Source organism: Wyeomyia smithii, chromosome 2 (assembly GCF_029784165.1).
Source record: "Wyeomyia smithii strain HCP4-BCI-WySm-NY-G18 chromosome 2, ASM2978416v1, whole genome shotgun sequence".
Taxonomy (NCBI): Eukaryota; Metazoa; Arthropoda; class Insecta; order Diptera; family Culicidae; genus Wyeomyia; species Wyeomyia smithii.
In genome coordinates this window covers 276,810,930-276,828,785 of record NC_073695.1, presented here as the reverse complement: position 1 = coordinate 276,828,785, position 17,856 = coordinate 276,810,930, and the positions used below count along the sequence as shown (strand labels likewise).

The 17,856-nt window shown below is 40.9% G+C and overlaps 2 protein-coding genes across 2 annotated transcripts; both read right to left on the bottom strand.

Annotated features, from left to right (window-relative positions):
* Positions 1-9,355: 9,355 nt before the first annotated feature.
* Positions 9,356-10,500, bottom strand: LOC129725376 (uncharacterized). Its single transcript, XM_055681145.1, has 2 exons — positions 9,493-10,500; positions 9,356-9,401 (listed from the first exon to the last, which is right to left on the bottom strand). The coding sequence occupies exon 1, from the start codon at positions 10,446-10,448 to the stop codon at positions 9,774-9,776; it is 675 nt and encodes a 224-aa protein (XP_055537120.1). The 5' UTR covers positions 10,449-10,500; the 3' UTR covers positions 9,356-9,401; positions 9,493-9,773.
* Positions 10,501-10,609: 109 nt separating this feature from the next.
* On the bottom strand, positions 10,610-16,567 carry LOC129720638 (uncharacterized). Its single transcript, XM_055672126.1, has 3 exons — positions 16,128-16,567; positions 10,689-16,068; positions 10,610-10,642 (listed from the first exon to the last, which is right to left on the bottom strand). The coding sequence occupies exons 2-3, from the start codon at positions 15,951-15,953 to the stop codon at positions 10,610-10,612; spliced, it is 5,298 nt and encodes a 1,765-aa protein (XP_055528101.1). The 5' UTR covers positions 15,954-16,068; positions 16,128-16,567.
* Between the last annotated feature and the right edge of the window lie 1,289 nt (positions 16,568-17,856).

Sequence of the window (17,856 nt, the reverse complement as noted above, 5' to 3'; positions counted from 1 at the left end):
CGTAACGAGATAAAATATTTTTACATTTGTTGTAAAATAAGCCTTCTTCAGCTAAACGTTAAAAAATGTAGTTCGATGGCTTTTGGCAGAAAAAGAAACATGCCAAGCAATATGATTTCCTTAGGAGATCAGATAGTAGAGAAAAGTGAACGAGTTAGGGACCTAGGAGTCATACTCGACTCAAAATTAACAATCACTGATCACTACAATACAATTATTAATAAGGCTAGTAACATGCTCAGTTTTATAAAACGTTTCTGCTATAATTTCCAAGATCCATACATGACCATGACCATGATTGACCGCCCGCGGTTGCTACTCCGTTATTGCCAGATCAGCTGTAATTACACAGAGAACCAATGGATGATGCTTGGGATTAACATTCATCCTCAATGTGTAAAAACTGGTGACTTCAATCTTTATTAGGCAATACCAGCGCCGGCCGCATCCGAATGCAGGTCAAAGAAGCAAGGGTGTATAGGAATATGTTGACGTGATACTCGCTTTATTGGAAGCCGAGAACACCTCTGCACTTCCACGAGTAATCACTGGGATGTTGGAGAAAAGAGTAAGGTTTGAAGCAGGTTTCGTTTTGGTAAACGATGCGCTGAGTCCAAGTACCGGGTTCATTATAACAAATATCGCGCGTAAGAGTTCATTATAACTTCTACGGAAATCATAACGCGATCCGAACTCATTCCGGTTGATGATTTAACACCGCAAAAATAAAGCGTACGCGAGGATACCGGACCAATGACTCAATCAAGACAGATTCAATCTGTTTATGAAGTCATCATGCAACTACCGAAACGTATATCTCATTGATTTATCTCAGCTGACTACAAAATGTTAAGAAAGCTGCGAGAGTTGACTCTACGTTAACGCCTCGCCACTCCTATCACTTCTTCGTGAAGTGACCCTCTTTAAACCGAAAATTATAACACGGTTATAACCAAACAGTAGAAAATACGACCCCATGAAAGGTATCGACGCGAAATCTCTAGATATTCGATGAACCGGACATTTGGCTTTGTGCTTAACAGGTCGACTAACGACTTTTTTTGTAAATTGTGCGTCTGATCTTAAAAAGCGATTTCCTGATTTGAGACCGATTTAAAGCAGAAATAAACAATTAGGGCCACGCACAGGTGTGTGTGGTATATCCTAGTGAAACGCAAAATGTTATACTAACATATTATAGAGTTGGGTCACTACATTCCGAAAACATTTATATGAGCAGAACACTCCGGGGCCGGAGACGCGTTTACACCGAAGCATTATGCACGACCGCTCAATCCACGCCTACCGACGGAGACGCTCGGGAGCACGATATTTCACGCCGATTCTCTATTAGCTGTTGGTGCGAGTGTTGCCTATCAAATAGAAAAATTGGCAAAGCTCCATGCATCCAAAGCCCCATTAGTTTAAAAAACGCAAATATGCAAATTGACCAAAATATATATCTTAAGTTTGTTGACAAAATGCCAAACTAGTCATAATTGGGACATAGTATACAAAAACCTCTGCTCAAAAGCTAGAAAAATCGAAAAAATTGAATCATTACGAAGGTAGCAGTTTTGACCAAATACAGCAGGAAGTCCCTTCGTGGCTATGAGAGGCAGGTGGTGCAGAATATGGCCGCTTTATGTCAAAACACAGATTGCACTACCATACCTGTAACATCAACAAATCACTTGCTTAATAAACGACGCATAACGAAAAAAAATCGCGTTTCTCAGATGCGCTGGTGGGGACATGTATATAGGCGGCATCGATCTCATCCACTTCGTTGTGCAGCTCGGTTACAGGCTAGTCGCCTACGATCATGTAGGCCAAGTTTTACTTGGTGTGATAGCATCCATCAGACTATTGAACGATATAGAGACCTATCTTACGATCAATGGAAAGAGTTAGCATCAAACAAAGATTTTTTTTGAAAAAGCTGGATACTATTTACGATATTAAAGAGTCAGATATCAGCGACCAGGGTAACTTAAACTTTTTAAAGATAAATAAGCCAAGCTTTTACTTTTCCTTTTTCAAAAAATTTCTCTAATGAGATTTGACTGTTACGACTGGCCAGATATACTTGTGCGTTATGAGGGATAAATTGAATAAAATTCGGTTGAAGGGCTTTCCAAATAAAAGATGACTATAGCACCAAACTTATGTTTATGTTTAACTTGTTTCGCTCAATAGCAAATGTCTTCAATAGCAAATGTCTGTAAGTTTGGAATAAGGTCCCCTGTTCCAATCTAAAAGCTAGTCGTATCTGGTAAGCTTATTCGGCAGATTAAATTATGTCCGAAATATCCAGCCATGAAAATACAACGATAAGAAAAGAAAGAAAGGCAAGATCGTTTCGTAATCAGCTAATAATATCCAATCTTGTGCGTCAGCTCTGCTCAGCATCCGCGAGCGAGTGATTCGGCGGTTACATGAATAGGTACGTTCTAATTTGCTTCGTGTGAGAAATCTTCAAATAGGCTTTGCAATCCGTAGTCTGCTTTGACATTAGTGCTGTACTCTGTCTACTCCTTTTGGCAACGAGACGAAGCGATCCGTCTGCTGGTTCAGATTGACCTTAAAATGAGTCTACATCCTCCAAGAAATCGAGGTGCTCTCCTCTGATGACAATGTAGTACATAAAACCTGCTGAGGCTTCCATAAGCAAAACCATAATTTTCTCTTGTTGACTGTCGTTTTGTTTTGGGCCCCACATAACAAGGCAGTCCAGAGACTCACCCAGAGCTGGTCTGCAAATAGTGGAGTACACTGCCGATCTGCTACTATACATTGCATTTGTAATTTATTTTATTTTTATTCCAAATTAACAAGGTGTCAAAAAAAGTCAATGAATAGACGGTGGTCACGAAGATACACAAACAACGATTAATTGAATTTCATAAGATATGAACTCGACACAGTTATCAATTTTAAGCAAAGCTACTCTTTAAGTCGATGTCGGACTCACTGTTAAATTTCACCATGGGTATGGTTTAATCTTCACATTATAGTCACAAAAAATAAGAGAAACTTTAAAACCAACAATTAATTATCGCACTGGTTTTTCGCACATTTATGTTTTGTTTTCCGCTATAATGCTATGTTCTATGTTCAAATATGTAAAACATTTTTAAAGTATAAAATACATATTTAAATGTGACATCCCTGTTAACCACATATGCTACCAAACAAAGTAAAATCAGGGTCAGTGATGTATGTGTGAGTTCTTCGATAGTATATAGAATAAACCAGTGTACTAAAGATTTGGTCTAAATCAAGTGTTGCCAGAAAGTCAGACGAAACGATGAAAGATAGGTATTTAGAGAATTAGCAAAAAGCTTCGTTTTGTTTGTGAGTTATGACAATGTTCCACTGTACTCACCTGGATTCCATGTGGTTATTTATTACTTACGATCTCAAATATTCGACACAGTCAGATTTATCTCTCAGACAGCAGCAGTATCTCCAATGTATACCGGTAATGTACTGGAGCTATGCTCGTTGCATGCAGCAGTAAGACATACCCAACTAATTTGCAATCATGCCCCGCAGCACCAACACAAATGCCGCTTAGCGGAGCCCCTTGTTTTGCACTCACTAACACAAGATGTATCTGGATACATCAAAGCACCGACACTACAGCAGCAGCAAAAATTTCGCTTCACGCTCACACGACCATCCGTATACAAAATGGATTCCACTGGAAATGAAGATGATACTTCAAAAATCACAAATTGAAGCACCTTGGGCACCCGAAGCTCAGAACCATCGATACCATGATGAAAATCACGTCCACCAGAGACAGACCTACTACATTCCGGTATTTTAGGGGCAGTACAACACTACAAAATTAAGCGAAAATCACGCACGACAAAAAAGGAATTCAGTAATACTAGACAGTGGTGCCAGTCCCTCCTAAAATTTCCAAGATCCATACACAATAAAAACACTTTATAATTCCTATGTCAGGTCACTTTTAGAATACTGTAGCATTGTATGGTCTCCGTTTTCTGCAACACATGTAAACAGAATAGAATCAGTGCAAAAACAATTCCTGTTATATGCACTTTGTAATCTACGATGGACGTCATTTCCCCTACCATCATATGACGAACGCTGCAGACTTATTGACATCCAATCATTAAAAGCCCGTCGTGAATTCGCAATGATGTCATTTGTTAACGATATCGTATCTCAACGTGTCGATTCACCCGAAATATTATCAAAACTCAATCTTTATGTACCTTCTAGAAATTTACGAACTCGGACTTTGTTTTCTTTAAATCATCAACGAAACAATTATGCTAAATACGGGCCAATTAATCAAATGATGTTAGTGTATAACCAACACTGTGAAGCAATTGACTTTTCTATGTCGAGAACTAAATTAAAACAATATTTCAACTCAACGCGCAATTTAAATCGATAGAAAACATTCATTGTAATAATCCGTCAAGTGAAGAAATTATTATTCAATTATGCATAAACTCTTTTTTTTTGCTCCCATAAATAGCATATAGCATGTAAGTTAGTTTTAAACATATTTAGTCTACTTTTGTTTGACGAAATAAATAGATAAATAGTAATAACTTAATTCGTGTGACTAATCTATGTAAATTGTAAACTGTTAATCGTAGTTGCCCTGAGGACGAGGAAATATATCCTTGAAACGTCGGCATTGACATAATAAAACGTGCTTTAAAGTAACCCGTGACCGAAATTGCCATCATTGAACCCATTAACTATTTATTGGTCAAACAACGCTCAACACATGTGCGTAGCGTGACTGGATGTCACCCCCTAGATTGTACTTAAATTATCATGCCTAAATTATCAACCAATAGGAGAAAATGTATGAAAGTTACGTGGGTTTCCCCTCTCAAGAATGCTAAGTATGATAATTGATAACACAGTGCAACAAAAATTGACTTTTTTTTCTGCCTTGGTTTCAATATATAATTTTTCTGTGAATTTTTAACATATTTTAACTAAAGAGGCAACAATGACGCCATTTTGAATTTTTGGGAATTTGGAATTTTTCGATGTTTTTTCGACTTCATTTTGTTTTAAGACCAAATATCAAAATTCTAAGAGTTTGTCCACATATTAGCAAAAGGGGGAGGATCATGTGAAGACAAATTGTTATTGTATCTTTAAGTATCGATTACATCTACGTTAAACAGATTTCAAAAAACGTAATTTAACGTCGAGATAAACCTATTTTTTTATTTGAGTAAAAAAAACCTATTTTAGTACTGTAGGGAAGTTGGGGCAAAATCGACATGTTGCTGACATTTTACGTAGATCAGACACTTACCAATCAATTTCTGAGACTTTTTTACTCAATATAAGATATAATTTGACTTCCACTATTAGATACTGGCGCATCACCATTGTTGCTCAGACATACTCAATATTATTTTGCTTTGTGAAATATACTAAAACCATGCCAAACCCGGTTTCGTAGAATCACCGTTTTGAGCTCAGTTTTTGTCCGTTTGAAGATCTGTTTTTTTTTAAGATGGGTAAGAAGATGCTAATTTGTGAACAAACTCTTAGTATTTCGATATTTGGTCTTAAAACAAAATTGCGTCGAAAAAACATCGAAAATTTCCGATTTCTAAAAAAATTCAAAATAGCGCCATTGCCCTTAAGTTGAAATATGTTCAAACGCGGGGGAATTTATTTTCGCATCAAACTTCATCAAAAAGTCATACATAGACGTCAAGGCAAAAAAATTGTTGCTGTGTGATTATTTTCATGGGAGTCATACCCTTGAGGAAAACACCCGGGCGGGAATTCGGATTAAAGAAAAATGTGTCAAAAAAAAAACATATGATTTAAGACAACATATGAGCCAAGCTTATCTATCTTGGTACACTTGTAGCGTGTGATAACGAAGTGAACCGTAAGGTGAAGAGACGGTTTGCGGCAGCGAATAGGGCTAATTACGGATTGTGTAGCCAGCTTAGGTCCCGCAGCCGACAGATCCGCACTTTTCACAGGACGCTGATCCCCCCGGTGGCGCACAAGCATCGTGGACTTTGTGAGTGCTTGGGGTCTTCAAGCGTAGAATCCTGCAATCAATACTTGGTGGCAAACAAGAAAATGGAGTGCAGCACAGGCGCATAAATCATGAGCTGTACGTAGTATGCAAACACAGCACGTATGGCGAATGAGTGACTGATAAAGATAATATTCAACGGAGACCCGAAGAGAAGCTGACGTTGGCTGTGTGCGACGAAGATGTCCGAGTAGCGGGTGTAAGGGCCGACAAAATCGGAGCAGCCCAAGACCGAGATTGATAACTATTGACGTAAAAGTAAGTAATTAGCTATGCTTCGAGGTAGTGTGGTTTAGCAGTTTTTTCTTTTGGTTTCACCAAAAATAAACTGTTTTGCTGTCAAAGCTGATAAAAAACTGTAACTACAATGATGATATTCCCAAAAATCTCATTTCCATTGATAGATTTTGCCGTTATTCGTTTTTCATTTGTGAAAGACTTCCCTGATCTTTATTTTTTGACTCAAATCCAAGCAATTGCACGCCAAGTACCGTATCCATTAGAATGATTCACGCAATCATTGGAAACAATGAAGTAGAAAAATAGGTGAACTGTTCCATTACTCATTTCAGCCCATATATTCATCTCATACAACATGAAAACATAATTAAAAACTGGAAAACGCATATTTTCAGGAAACAAAATCCACGCATTGCTCTATACGGCTGCAACGGGATTCGTTCAGCAGCCAACCAAAGTTTCTATCATCATTAGCGGACCACTTTTTATCAAATTACTTTGATTTTGTTTCGAAATTTTAGGGCCATACTTTCTTCTGCTAAGTAAGTCTACATTTGAATTGAAACGAAAATTAGGGGGGACCTAAATTAACCGAAATAAAACCAACTAAAATTTTTGTTTGCGGAAAAATGTTATATTATTTGCAGAGAAGCTTTCGTTGAAGTCTGGAGCGAGCAAAAATTGGTCGACATTGAAAGGATGTGTTTCTGTTGAAAATTCGTTGATGAAAATGCTTCATTTGTAAGTTGAGTGTATAAACAATGGTTGCTATGATGAGTTTTCACCGTTTGCTCTCCAGTTTTCAAAATGACGGTCAAGTAAGCAAAGTAGCGTGTTAAAATTTCACTCGCACAGTAAGAAAACTCCACGTTCTTGCACGCCAAGTTGGCAAAATTGGTGGATGTGGTCAAATTGACCATGACAAACGATATCAAAGTGTTCGGGGAGGGTCTTTCGACCGCCAGGAAACCTGGAAATGGCACCAATTGTAATCCGGACGAGGCAACGACGACGAAGCAGATGGTGGTGAAATAGTGGCGGAATCCTAACCATTCGGAACGGCAAGCTCGATGTCTCCCATACTACTGTTCAGAGGGCCAGGAAACAAGCCGAGTTGTCGACGTTCAAGAAGATGAAGGTAGCGAACCGAGATTACGAACAATACACATAGCAGCAGTCCCGAAAGCTGTACACGGCTATTAGTTTTATGCTCCATCAAGGAAAGACAATGTGGCCGAAATTTTTGAAACCCACAAACTTTCGAAGTTTCCGAACAAATATCTCGTCTGGCAGGCCATAAGCACGTATGGTCTCAAAAGCGGCATTTTCATCACTACGGGAATCATCAATCAAAAGAGCTATTTCGGCTAAACTTGGCGAGCTGCCACTATGGAAAGGCAATCGAGCAGTGCGATAAGAACAACGTTGTGGTGGTACCCAAAGACCACAACCCTCCCTACAGCCCAGAACTCCGGCCTATCGAACGGTATTGGTCCTTGGTCAAACGGAATCTCGAAAAAAAAAATATCCGTGTAAAACGAGCAGCAATTTAAATCTAACTGGTGTTCGGCGGCAAATAAGGGCTACTGTGCCAAATTGAATGGAAGGGGTTAAGCGGAAGGCACGGCAGTTTAAATTTGGCGAACGAACATTTTTTCCTTGAAATGTATGAATTGAGCTACCAAAAGAAAAATAAGAAGATTTTTGTATTATGAATTTTTACTGAAGGAAACGATTTTTTGGTCGATCAATTTTTACGCGTTACAGTCTTCATTTTGAGCAACTTTGTAGAAGACTACTACTACGTAACACTTAAATTGATTACTTGAGTGATACAGAAAAACTGGACTGCTACAAATTCTTTGAGACAGTCCAAGCTGTTCATAACACCCTACAAACAAAAGACAAACACAATATTATGCCTCAACAAGGCATCACTCAGTATATCAACTGGACTGGTCACGGGGTACTGTCCAGCTAAATATCATTTAAAACGGCTACCGCGATGTCAAACAGACATATGCCGCTTCTATGACAATGAAACTGAAACCTCTGAACACTTGCTATGCAAATGTGTAGCTCAATACAAACGTAGAAGACAATTTTTCAACAAGAGTATCAGCAGGGGGGAGTAGGGTTCATTTTATTTCTTGGCTTTGAAAACTTTACCGCTATTCTATTTTGTTGCCTATTCATTTTACTGCCATGTCCTTGTTGCTGTTTCGTCCGTGAGAAACAACGCGTGTAGTATCAGCACTTCACTCTAGCGAAGGAATTTCGGAAAAATGTACTATTTCAGACTATGTAATCGAAGGTAACATCAAATGTCCGTATGTGGGAACGGAATTTTATGACTATACTTCTGGGAAAGAGGCTACTGCACGGCTGAGCTGAAATTTTGCATAGGGACTTTTTTCGAGAAGACCAAACTTTTGAGTTGATTTGAATGTTGTTTTCGACTTGACGTTGATTGAACCACACAACGGTTAATTTAAGCAGCGCGTGCGTTGCACGGTAAGCGGTATCGCTAATGATAGCAATAAAACACTTAACTTAAACCTAAGTTTTCTTATTCTCTTTTTTCAATATTTTCTCACATTCATTTCTCTGGGGCCGTTCAATGATTACGTAAGCAAATAGGGGGGAGGGGGTATGTGCAATATTCTTACGCTATCTTACAGGGGAGGGAGGGGGGTGAATTGATTATTTAACGTAAGTAAAACATTGTTAATGCAGCTATTCAAAAAACCGTGCTCACGAAAATGTGGACGGTTAAATTCATAAAAAAAAATCACGTAAGGACGATTAACTCGAATTAAGGACAGAAGAGGAAACGAAGTATTTTGCTTGCTTCAGGATGATAAAACTATAATAAAAATCTATATATAGGGGTATCAAAAAATCTTACTGTTGTAACACGGCAGACGAAATAGACACTGTTTTTCAGTTGCTTACTAAGCAGCTACAAAGCTGTAATTTATTTATTCGTTTTAGTTAAGGGTAGGGTAAGTATTTTAATTTATTCTTACATTTTCAGTGTTCTCCCAACAATTCTAGGTTCCGGTCTACCGAAGGTTACAACGTCGACAATCTATAGGTGTACAGGTAAGTATTATTTTCTTTTTCAGGTTAACTTTCTTAGTGTTAGCGGTAAGTAGATTTTTTAACTAAATAAACGGTACCTGCTAATCTTCGCACTACCTAAAACTTTACTTGCGTAATAGCACTTTAATGAATTTAGCAAATATCAATGAGAAAAAAATACGGAGGGTAAATTGGTTTCGTAAGATTATAAATTTTATGTTAAGCACGTTGTCACTCTACCAACTCTAGACTATATCTTTTTCTACATATATCTCTCTTCATTTCCAACTCTGAACTTCTTCTCTCTTTCTTATCTCTCCACTATCGGAAGTTTCTAAGCTGTCAATCTCTTATCAGAGGTACGACGTGTTTCACTCCACTATGATGGCACTATGGGCCCAGTAACATCCCCCGGCCCGTGAAACACTGTCGCATCCGCTTCGATACCTGCCGATGTTCCCTTATTGGTTTTAATATCTAGTACTGCCAGCTTCACTGCTGGTCTCGAAAACACTCCCCTGGCAGTTTGAACCTTCGCTTGTCGCACTTGACCATCTTTTCCCATGACGGTCTCCAAAACGCGTCCTTTTTCCCAACGGTTCCTTACAGCTTCATCCACTACCATAACTATGTCGCCTACCTCCAATGGTTTTACTCGGTCAAACCACTTGGTGCGTCGCGTTAGCATGGGCAAGTATTCACGCACCCATCTACGCCAGAATCCGTTGACCATATGCTGGGCAAGCTTCCAGCTGTCTCGTAGGGTATAACTTGTACCCGCCGGAAGGGTGACGGGCTGCTTTATTCCCTTGGAACCGTACAGTAAGAAATGGTTGGGTGTTAGGGCTTCGTCTTCCGGTCCTTCTAGTGGGACATAGGTGAGCGGTCGTGTGTTAACCACTGCCTCTGCTTCTAGCAGTATGGTTTCCAATACTTCGTCACTCGGGTATCGAGGAGTGTCAGAAATAACCTTTAAAGCAGCTTTCACGGATCTGACCATCCGCTCCCATGGACCACCCATGTGGGGGGCGGCAGGCACATTGAGAAACCACATCGTATCGGCGTTCGTGAATGTTGCTGCGCAGTCTGTGCCGATCTGCTTTATAGCCTGCTTCTCTTCTGTTAGCTGACGAGAGGCACCCACGAAGTTGGTGCCATTATCTGTATATACTTCAAGCGGAGCTCCGCGTCTAGCGATAAATCTCCGGAATGCCATTATGCAGGACTGACTCGACAAACTACTACACACTTCAAGGTGGATTGCGCGAATCGTTAGACAGGTGAAAAGACACACCCATCGTTTGACAGTGTTTCGACCGATTTTAACCTCGAGAGGCCCAAAATAGTCCACTCCAACGTAAGTGAATGGACGTATAAACGGAGTGAGTCGAATTTTCGGGAGCGGTGCCATTTGCGGAGAACTTGGAGCTGCCTTTTTTACCTTACAGTACTGACACAGACCGGCTACAGTCCGAATAGTAGTTCGCAGACGAGGAACAAAGTAACGTTGCCGAATTTCATTGTGAACTGTCTCGTCATTCCCATGAAGAAATTCACGATGATAATGATCTATTAGCAAAACCGTGACACGATGTTTTCTGGGAAGTATTGCTGGAAATCTAGCTGAATACGGGATGGTTGGAGCAGCTCCGGTTCGACTCCCAATCCGAACGACTTCATACTCATCGAGAAAGGGAACTAGTTTGTATATGCTACTAGCTTTTTCGACAGTGTTACCAGTACGCAGGTTTGCTATTTCGTCTGGATATGTTTGTGCTTGTACTTGACGAAGGATGGTCATCTCAGCCTTCTGAAGTTCCTCGCTTTGTAGAATCTCTGGCATACGTTGACCTTTCTTGAAGACTGTTACCGCCCGGTGTACGTAAGCCATTGCTCGAACCATACGCGACCATTTTGAGAAACGTTCTGGATCAAACAACTGTTCCACTATTTTGACGTTGTGTAGGTGTACAGCTCGCAATTCTTCAGACGTCGCTGTACTGTTTTTGAGCGGCTCTGGCCAGCGCTCTTCCGTGTCGTGTAGGAAATAGGAACCTTGAAACCACCGACTATTTGGATCGAAACATGGGCCTGAACCCCATTTTGTTGCTTCATCTGCTACATTTAGCTTCGACGGGATATGTCGCCACTCGTCCATACAACTAAGGGAGAGAATCTCTGCTACCCGGAACGCCACAAACTGGTGATAACGACGGCTATCAGAGCGTAGCCATGCGAGCACAGTTGCTGAGTCGGACCACAGGTACCTGCGTTGGATATTTAAAGATAAATCCGAGCACACATTTTGTGCTAGACGTGCGCCAATCATTGCTGCTTGAAGCTCTAGACGGGGAATTGAGAGTGGTTTTAGCGGAGCCACTTTCGTTTTAGCAGCTACTAATGCAGTTTTTATTTCATTTCCCATCCGAATTCTAAGGTATGCTACACAGGCATATGCTATTTCACTAGCATCCACTAGCACGTGCAGTTGTATGTCACTTGAAGCTGTCGAATCTGCACCGCCAAAGAAGCAACGTGGAACCCTCACTGAGCTTAGCTGATGAAGTAGCTCAATCCAACGGTACCACCGATCGCGCAAGTGTTCTGCTATCGGCTCGTCCCAGTTAGTTCCCGATCTCCAAACATCCTGCATCAGAACTTTTCCCTGTATGACATAGTGTGCGATCAGACCAAGTGGGTCAAACAGCTTCATGACGGTACGAAGAACTTGACGCTTAGTAGGCACCACTTTGGTGTCCACTAGCTCTCGAATTTCCGGCATACTAGTCGTGTCGAAGGTAAACGCATCAACGGATGGAATCCAGGTCATCCCAAGAACTCGTTCCGATTCTCCGTGACCATCCATCTTAAACGGTTTTGAGCGGTTTGCGTTAGACTCTCCTAGTCGAGAAAGTACTACAGGAGCGTTCGATAAGAATTTACCGATTTTAAATCCACCTGCTGCATGTATACTTTTCACCTTTTCTACCAGTTGCACTGCTTCGTCCACCGTATCAACGCTGTCCAAAAAATCATCAACGTAGTGGTTGTCAATTACAGCAGACGCCGCTCTCGGGTAAATGTTCTCGAACCGCCGTGCGTTGTAATTTTTAATATATTGGGCGGAACATGGGGAACAAGTCGCCCCAAACGTCGCAACGTCCATCACCCATATCTGCACGGCATCTTTGGGGTCATCTCTCCAGAGAAACCGTTGGAACTGTTTATCTTCATTGCGTATCCTGATTTGGTGAAACATTTCACATATGTCACCGCAGATGGCAATTTTCCTTTGCCTGAAACGAAGTAAAACGGCCGGCAACGAAGTAAGAAGATCTGGTCCTTTAAGAAGCATGTCGTTGAAAGATATTCCTCTGGTTTTCGCCGCGGCATCCCAGATGAGGCGTATTTTTTCAGGTTTCTTTGGGGTGGTTACTACACCTAGTGGTAGATACCAACTATGCGAAGGGTCTGTTGTCTCCAGTTCCACTTTGGTTGCTCGGTGTGCGTAATTTTTTCGTTCATAATCGGCGATTTGTTCCCTAACTTTTGTAGCCAGTACTGGTTCACGCGCTAGTCGTTTTTCTAGGCTATGGAATCGCTTTACTGCCATCGGAAGACTGTCTGGAAAACATGGGTTATCTGTTCGCCAAAGCAGCCCCGTTTCAAATTGATTTCCCTTCAGTACAGTCGTACTCTCTAAAATCTGCCACGCACGTTTGTCCACTTCTGCATCTAACTTTTTAGAAACTGAAGCTTCCTCAATCGCAAAAAAGCGCTTCATCGATTCGTGAAGCTTACTGTTGCTCATGGACTCTTCCGCATGGACGTGAAGTTGCTCGACGACGGTGTCCATCGGTGAGTTTCTGCCAAATAGGCACCAACCCAGTCTAGTCTTGGTAGCTATCGGGCCGCAACCGTCACCCTCGCGCACTTTGAGTGATGTCAGTAAGCGAGCGTGCTCTAAACCAATGATGATTTGGGGGCTCACGTTAGTGTAGCTTTCGATTGGAAGACCCCTCAAGTATGGAAAAACTTTGGAAAGATTGTTATAATCCAGTGTCTGGCTGGGTAGACCTAAATTCCGAACCGTTCTCACGTTCTCCAGTGCAAACGATGATTTCCACCCAGATCCACCTACTTTCAAGTGTACGCGCTCCGATTCCTTTTCGTGGCGATCTATTTTCCCTGTCCAGCTTAACCAGAGTGTTTCAGGTTTTCCCGAAAGCCCTAATTGTTTGGCTAACCCCGCTTCTAATAATGTCGAGGAAGAGCCATCATCGAGAAACGCGAAAGTTTTTATTTCAGTACCGTTTCCAAACAGCGTGACCGGGAGGTATCGAAAAAGTGTATAAGAAGCAGCGAAATGATGGTTCTGGTGAGCAACGGAACTATTGTTAGCCATACTAGTCCCAGCTTGCACTTCCAAAGCATTGCGAGAATAATGCAACAAGGGATGATGGCGAATACAACAACCGTCTATCCCACACTCTCGCTTCGACCGACATGCACCTTTCCAATGCGGTACCAAACAGGAGCGACAAAGCCTTTTTTGGTTAACAGCTTTCCACCGACCGTTTAGATCCAACGATTTAAATCCAAAACAAGCTAATATCAAATGTTTACTATCCCCACAGAAGCTACAGGTTTTGTCAGGTTTTCTCCCCTGATTTTCATCTACCTGCGTGACAGCCTCTACCGGTTCACCCGAATGCACGAAAAGTTTTTCATTGCGATTTTTCTCCTTTCTGGGGATATCAACTCGGGTATGTGATTCATCATTTGCCGTGAGATCCGTTGCAACATTGAATAAACCCTGCATGAATTCATTAAAGGTCACCAAGTTGACCTCGCCACGGGAAAGTTTGAAACACCCCCACTGCATTTGTAAAGATGTCGGTAATTTTTCAATCAACTCTTGAAGCAGGATTGGGTTTGATAGGTGGTTTGGTTGTTCGGCAATAATGACATGTTCAATTAAATTTTGTACGGCAAGTCCGTACTTAACGAGAGCTTTTAAATCGTTTCCCCTCAAAGGCGGAATATCCCGAACGTCTTTCAATAGAGAATTTATCAATAACTCCGGTCTCCCATACAATTTACGGAGAGTCTCTATGACATGTGGTACTGACGCCGGCATCAACAAGCGGCTACGCACCGACTCTCTCGCATGACCTTCCAGGCAACGTTGCAATCTAGCCATATTTTCGTCGTTGGAATAACCGCAAGCATTGGTAGAGTTTTTATAATTACTGTAGAACATGGGCCAATCCCGGGGATTTCCGGAAAACTTTGGCAAATCTCGCGACATAACTGAGCGAGCCGCCGCCTGCGCACTCGTTAATCCTACTGCTGGGATGGCGGATTGAATTTCCGATGTTGTTCGGACTGCAGAGACTATCGGCACCGTCGGCGTAGTATGGTTAAGAATAAGCCCAGAACTAGACTGTCCCATGTATGGGGACGTCATTATCGTTGTCGACGGGTATAATGGTTGGTTTACTGATTCCACCCAGGGAATAGTGCTCGGACAACTAAATGGAACAAGCGGGACGGGATGCGAATGACTGTGTGTTGAAATGGCACTGACTGGTGGCAAAAAGGACCGATTGGCTACACTATAAGCCAACATCGGAACGTTTGATCGCAAATAATCGGCAACCGTTACATTTGATTGTGTGGGAATATTCGGAATGATCTGTGTCGGGGCGGACTGCATGCTGTATGGAGTGGATCCGAAATTATGGCAACTCGTATTAGTCGTGGTGAAAACGTCATACGAGCTCGTAACGCTTGCAACAGCTGACGAATATACCGGCACGGTACTCAGATTTTGGATCTGCGACTGAGTTACTACCTTAGCGATACCACCGTTTGTTATTGATGAGATGACACCACTCTTATAGGGGATACTAACATTAGTTTGTACACTAGTCGGAACTAACAGCGGGGTAGAGGTTTTTTGTTCTGATTGACTCGTAAGTACCTTACTGATATCGTTCGAAAATTCTGTTTTCGGACCAGCTGATCCCGTGGTCGACCGCTGACAAGACGTAGTAGCTACTTCGCCACTATTTACTTTCGCCCCAGCTTCTCTCTCCAACCACTTCTGCAGCCTTTCCTGATTGGCCCTCGAACTGACACCGCTCCGACTGCAAGCAGCGTCGGTTCCTTCTTCCATCTCCATCAATAGAGAGAACTTACGTTTAAGATACTCTTCCTCTTCTTCGATCCGCTTACGTTGCAGATCGCGCTGCGCTTCCAAAAGGTTTAAGCTTAATTGTAGTCTAGCTTGCGACCTTTTACTACCTTTGCTTACAGATGACTCATTGAAGGATAAAACGGACTTAGTGTTGCTCCGTTGATCCTCAGCGCGGGCACTGCAACGACGACACATCCAGCTGCATTCTGGCTCAGCAATCGAGTCCGTAACTCCTGCACATTCATAGTGCTCCCAGCGCTCACATTTGTCACAGCACACCATATCATCGGCAGAATCGTTTCGTGTGCAACTCGCACAATTTCGTTGATTTTTCTGCTTTTCCCCTCCTAGAGACATCTTCGGTTGTACTTCGATTTTCCTCCTACTCAGAGATGAAAATCTTTGTAGAATGTTGTAACACGGCAGACGAAATAGACACTGTTTTTCAGTTGCTTACTAAGCAGCTACAAAGCTGTAATTTATTTATTCGTTTTAGTTAAGGGTAGGGTAAGTATTTTAATTTATTCTTACATTTTCAGTGTTCTCCCAACAATTCTAGGTTCCGGTCTACCGAAGGTTACAACGTCGACAATCTATAGGTGTACAGGTAAGTATTATTTTCTTTTTCAGGTTAACTTTCTTAGTGTTAGCGGTAAGTAGATTTTTTAACTAAATAAACGGTACCTGCTAATCTTCGCACTACCTAAAACTTTACTTGCGTAATAGCACTTTAATGAATTTAGCAAATATCAATGAGAAAAAAATACGGAGGGTAAATTGGTTTCGTAAGATTATAAATTTTATGTTAAGCACGTTGTCACTCTACCAACTCTAGACTATATCTTTTTCTACATATATCTCTCTTCATTTCCAACTCTGAACTTCTTCTCTCTTTCTTATCTCTCCACTATCGGAAGTTTCTAAGCTGTCAATCTCTTATCAGAGGTACGACGTGTTTCACTCCACTATGATGGCACTATGGGCCCAGTAACACTTACTATGTCTTACAGGGGGGGGAGGTGGGTGAAAAAGTGGTAAAATATGCTTACGTAATTATTGAACCGCCCTTCTATTGCAACACCAGGAGTGCTGTGAGTGCGCCAACCCACTGTTTTGCTGAAGCCGTTTTGTAATTCTGCTGTTTTGTAATTCTGCTTAGGGGCTGGCCGCATTACACATTCCACCGTCTTTTTAGACTCAGTCCCCCCTCGTGGACAAGTGAGAACAATAACCTAAAATGTAAAACAGCGGAATGGCCAGAACAAAAATTAATTCCAAATTTAAAAAAAACCGTTCGAAAAGATTGACCTCAAATTAGTATCTAATTTTTAAAAAGCAACTATAAATCAGAAAAAATACCAAACTCAACAAAAAATTATATTAAGTTTGTGTTAAGTTAATGGTTGAAAAACTTCAGTAACAGTAGACTAAAAGAATCAACAATAGAATAATGGTTTAGGACGCTTCAATAAGACAAGAAAAATAAAATTTTAATATCATCACAAATTAACCAACAAGTGCTATAAATGCTGGAACAGAAGAAAAAGAGTTCGTCTAAAATAATGTTGAAAATTTTTCTGAAAAAAACCAAATAAGGCATTAGGCAACTAGGTATTCCAAACAAACTTAAAAGGCTTAGGAACGTTTTTGGAATCTAGTAAAAAAAAAAACAGAAATTAAGAAAATGATCTTAAATTTAGCTCAAATTATTAAAGTTACTTCAAAAAAAGAAGAAGGTCAAGAAGGAAATGTTTTAGTTAAATTCGGCCCAATGGTTGAATGGTTGAAGAACGCTTCTAAATGAAAGAGAAGGACGAGGGAGAACTTAATTCTGAATTGAGTCAGACTAAAGACAAAAGTGATTCTAAATTGAGCTTAGCTTATAAAAAAAAAGATTTAAAATAACTCCAGAAAATGGAAAGTACCTCGGCTAGCGAAGAAAAACGCAAAAAAAATGAAAAAATCTTATTTCACCTGAAGTTCTTAAAGGCTCTCAACATATGCTCGACATGTCTAAAGGACCATTTCAGAAAAACAAAGAGGCCAAATTTATTACAAATACAGCTGACATGACAGCTGTAGAATTTTTGTTGCAGGTCAATATGTTTTTGGCAGATTTCCATTATTTTGAAAAAAAAATAGCAATAAGGGAATCAGAGGGCCAGTCCAGAAAAGAGCAAACCAACGAAGTACGCCCCTAAGTCAGAAAAAGCCAAGGTAAACTTCTAGCTGAATCATGCAATCGAAACTTTATGAATCA

What these genes read in the sequence shown, in the direction of transcription:
- LOC129725376 (XM_055681145.1), bottom strand. Translation starts at nt 10,448, where the DNA reads ATGTGGTTTCTCAATGTGCCTGCCGCCCCCCACATGGGTGGTCCATGG.
- LOC129720638 (XM_055672126.1), bottom strand. Translation starts at nt 15,953, where the DNA reads ATGTCTCTAGGAGGGGAAAAGCAGAAAAATCAACGAAATTGTGCGAGT. An exon ending in GAAACACTGTCAAACGATGG is followed by an intron (nt 10,643 to 10,688) that starts GTGTGTCTTTTC and finishes TCCACCTTGAAG; the next exon opens with TGTGTAGTAGTTTGTCGAGT.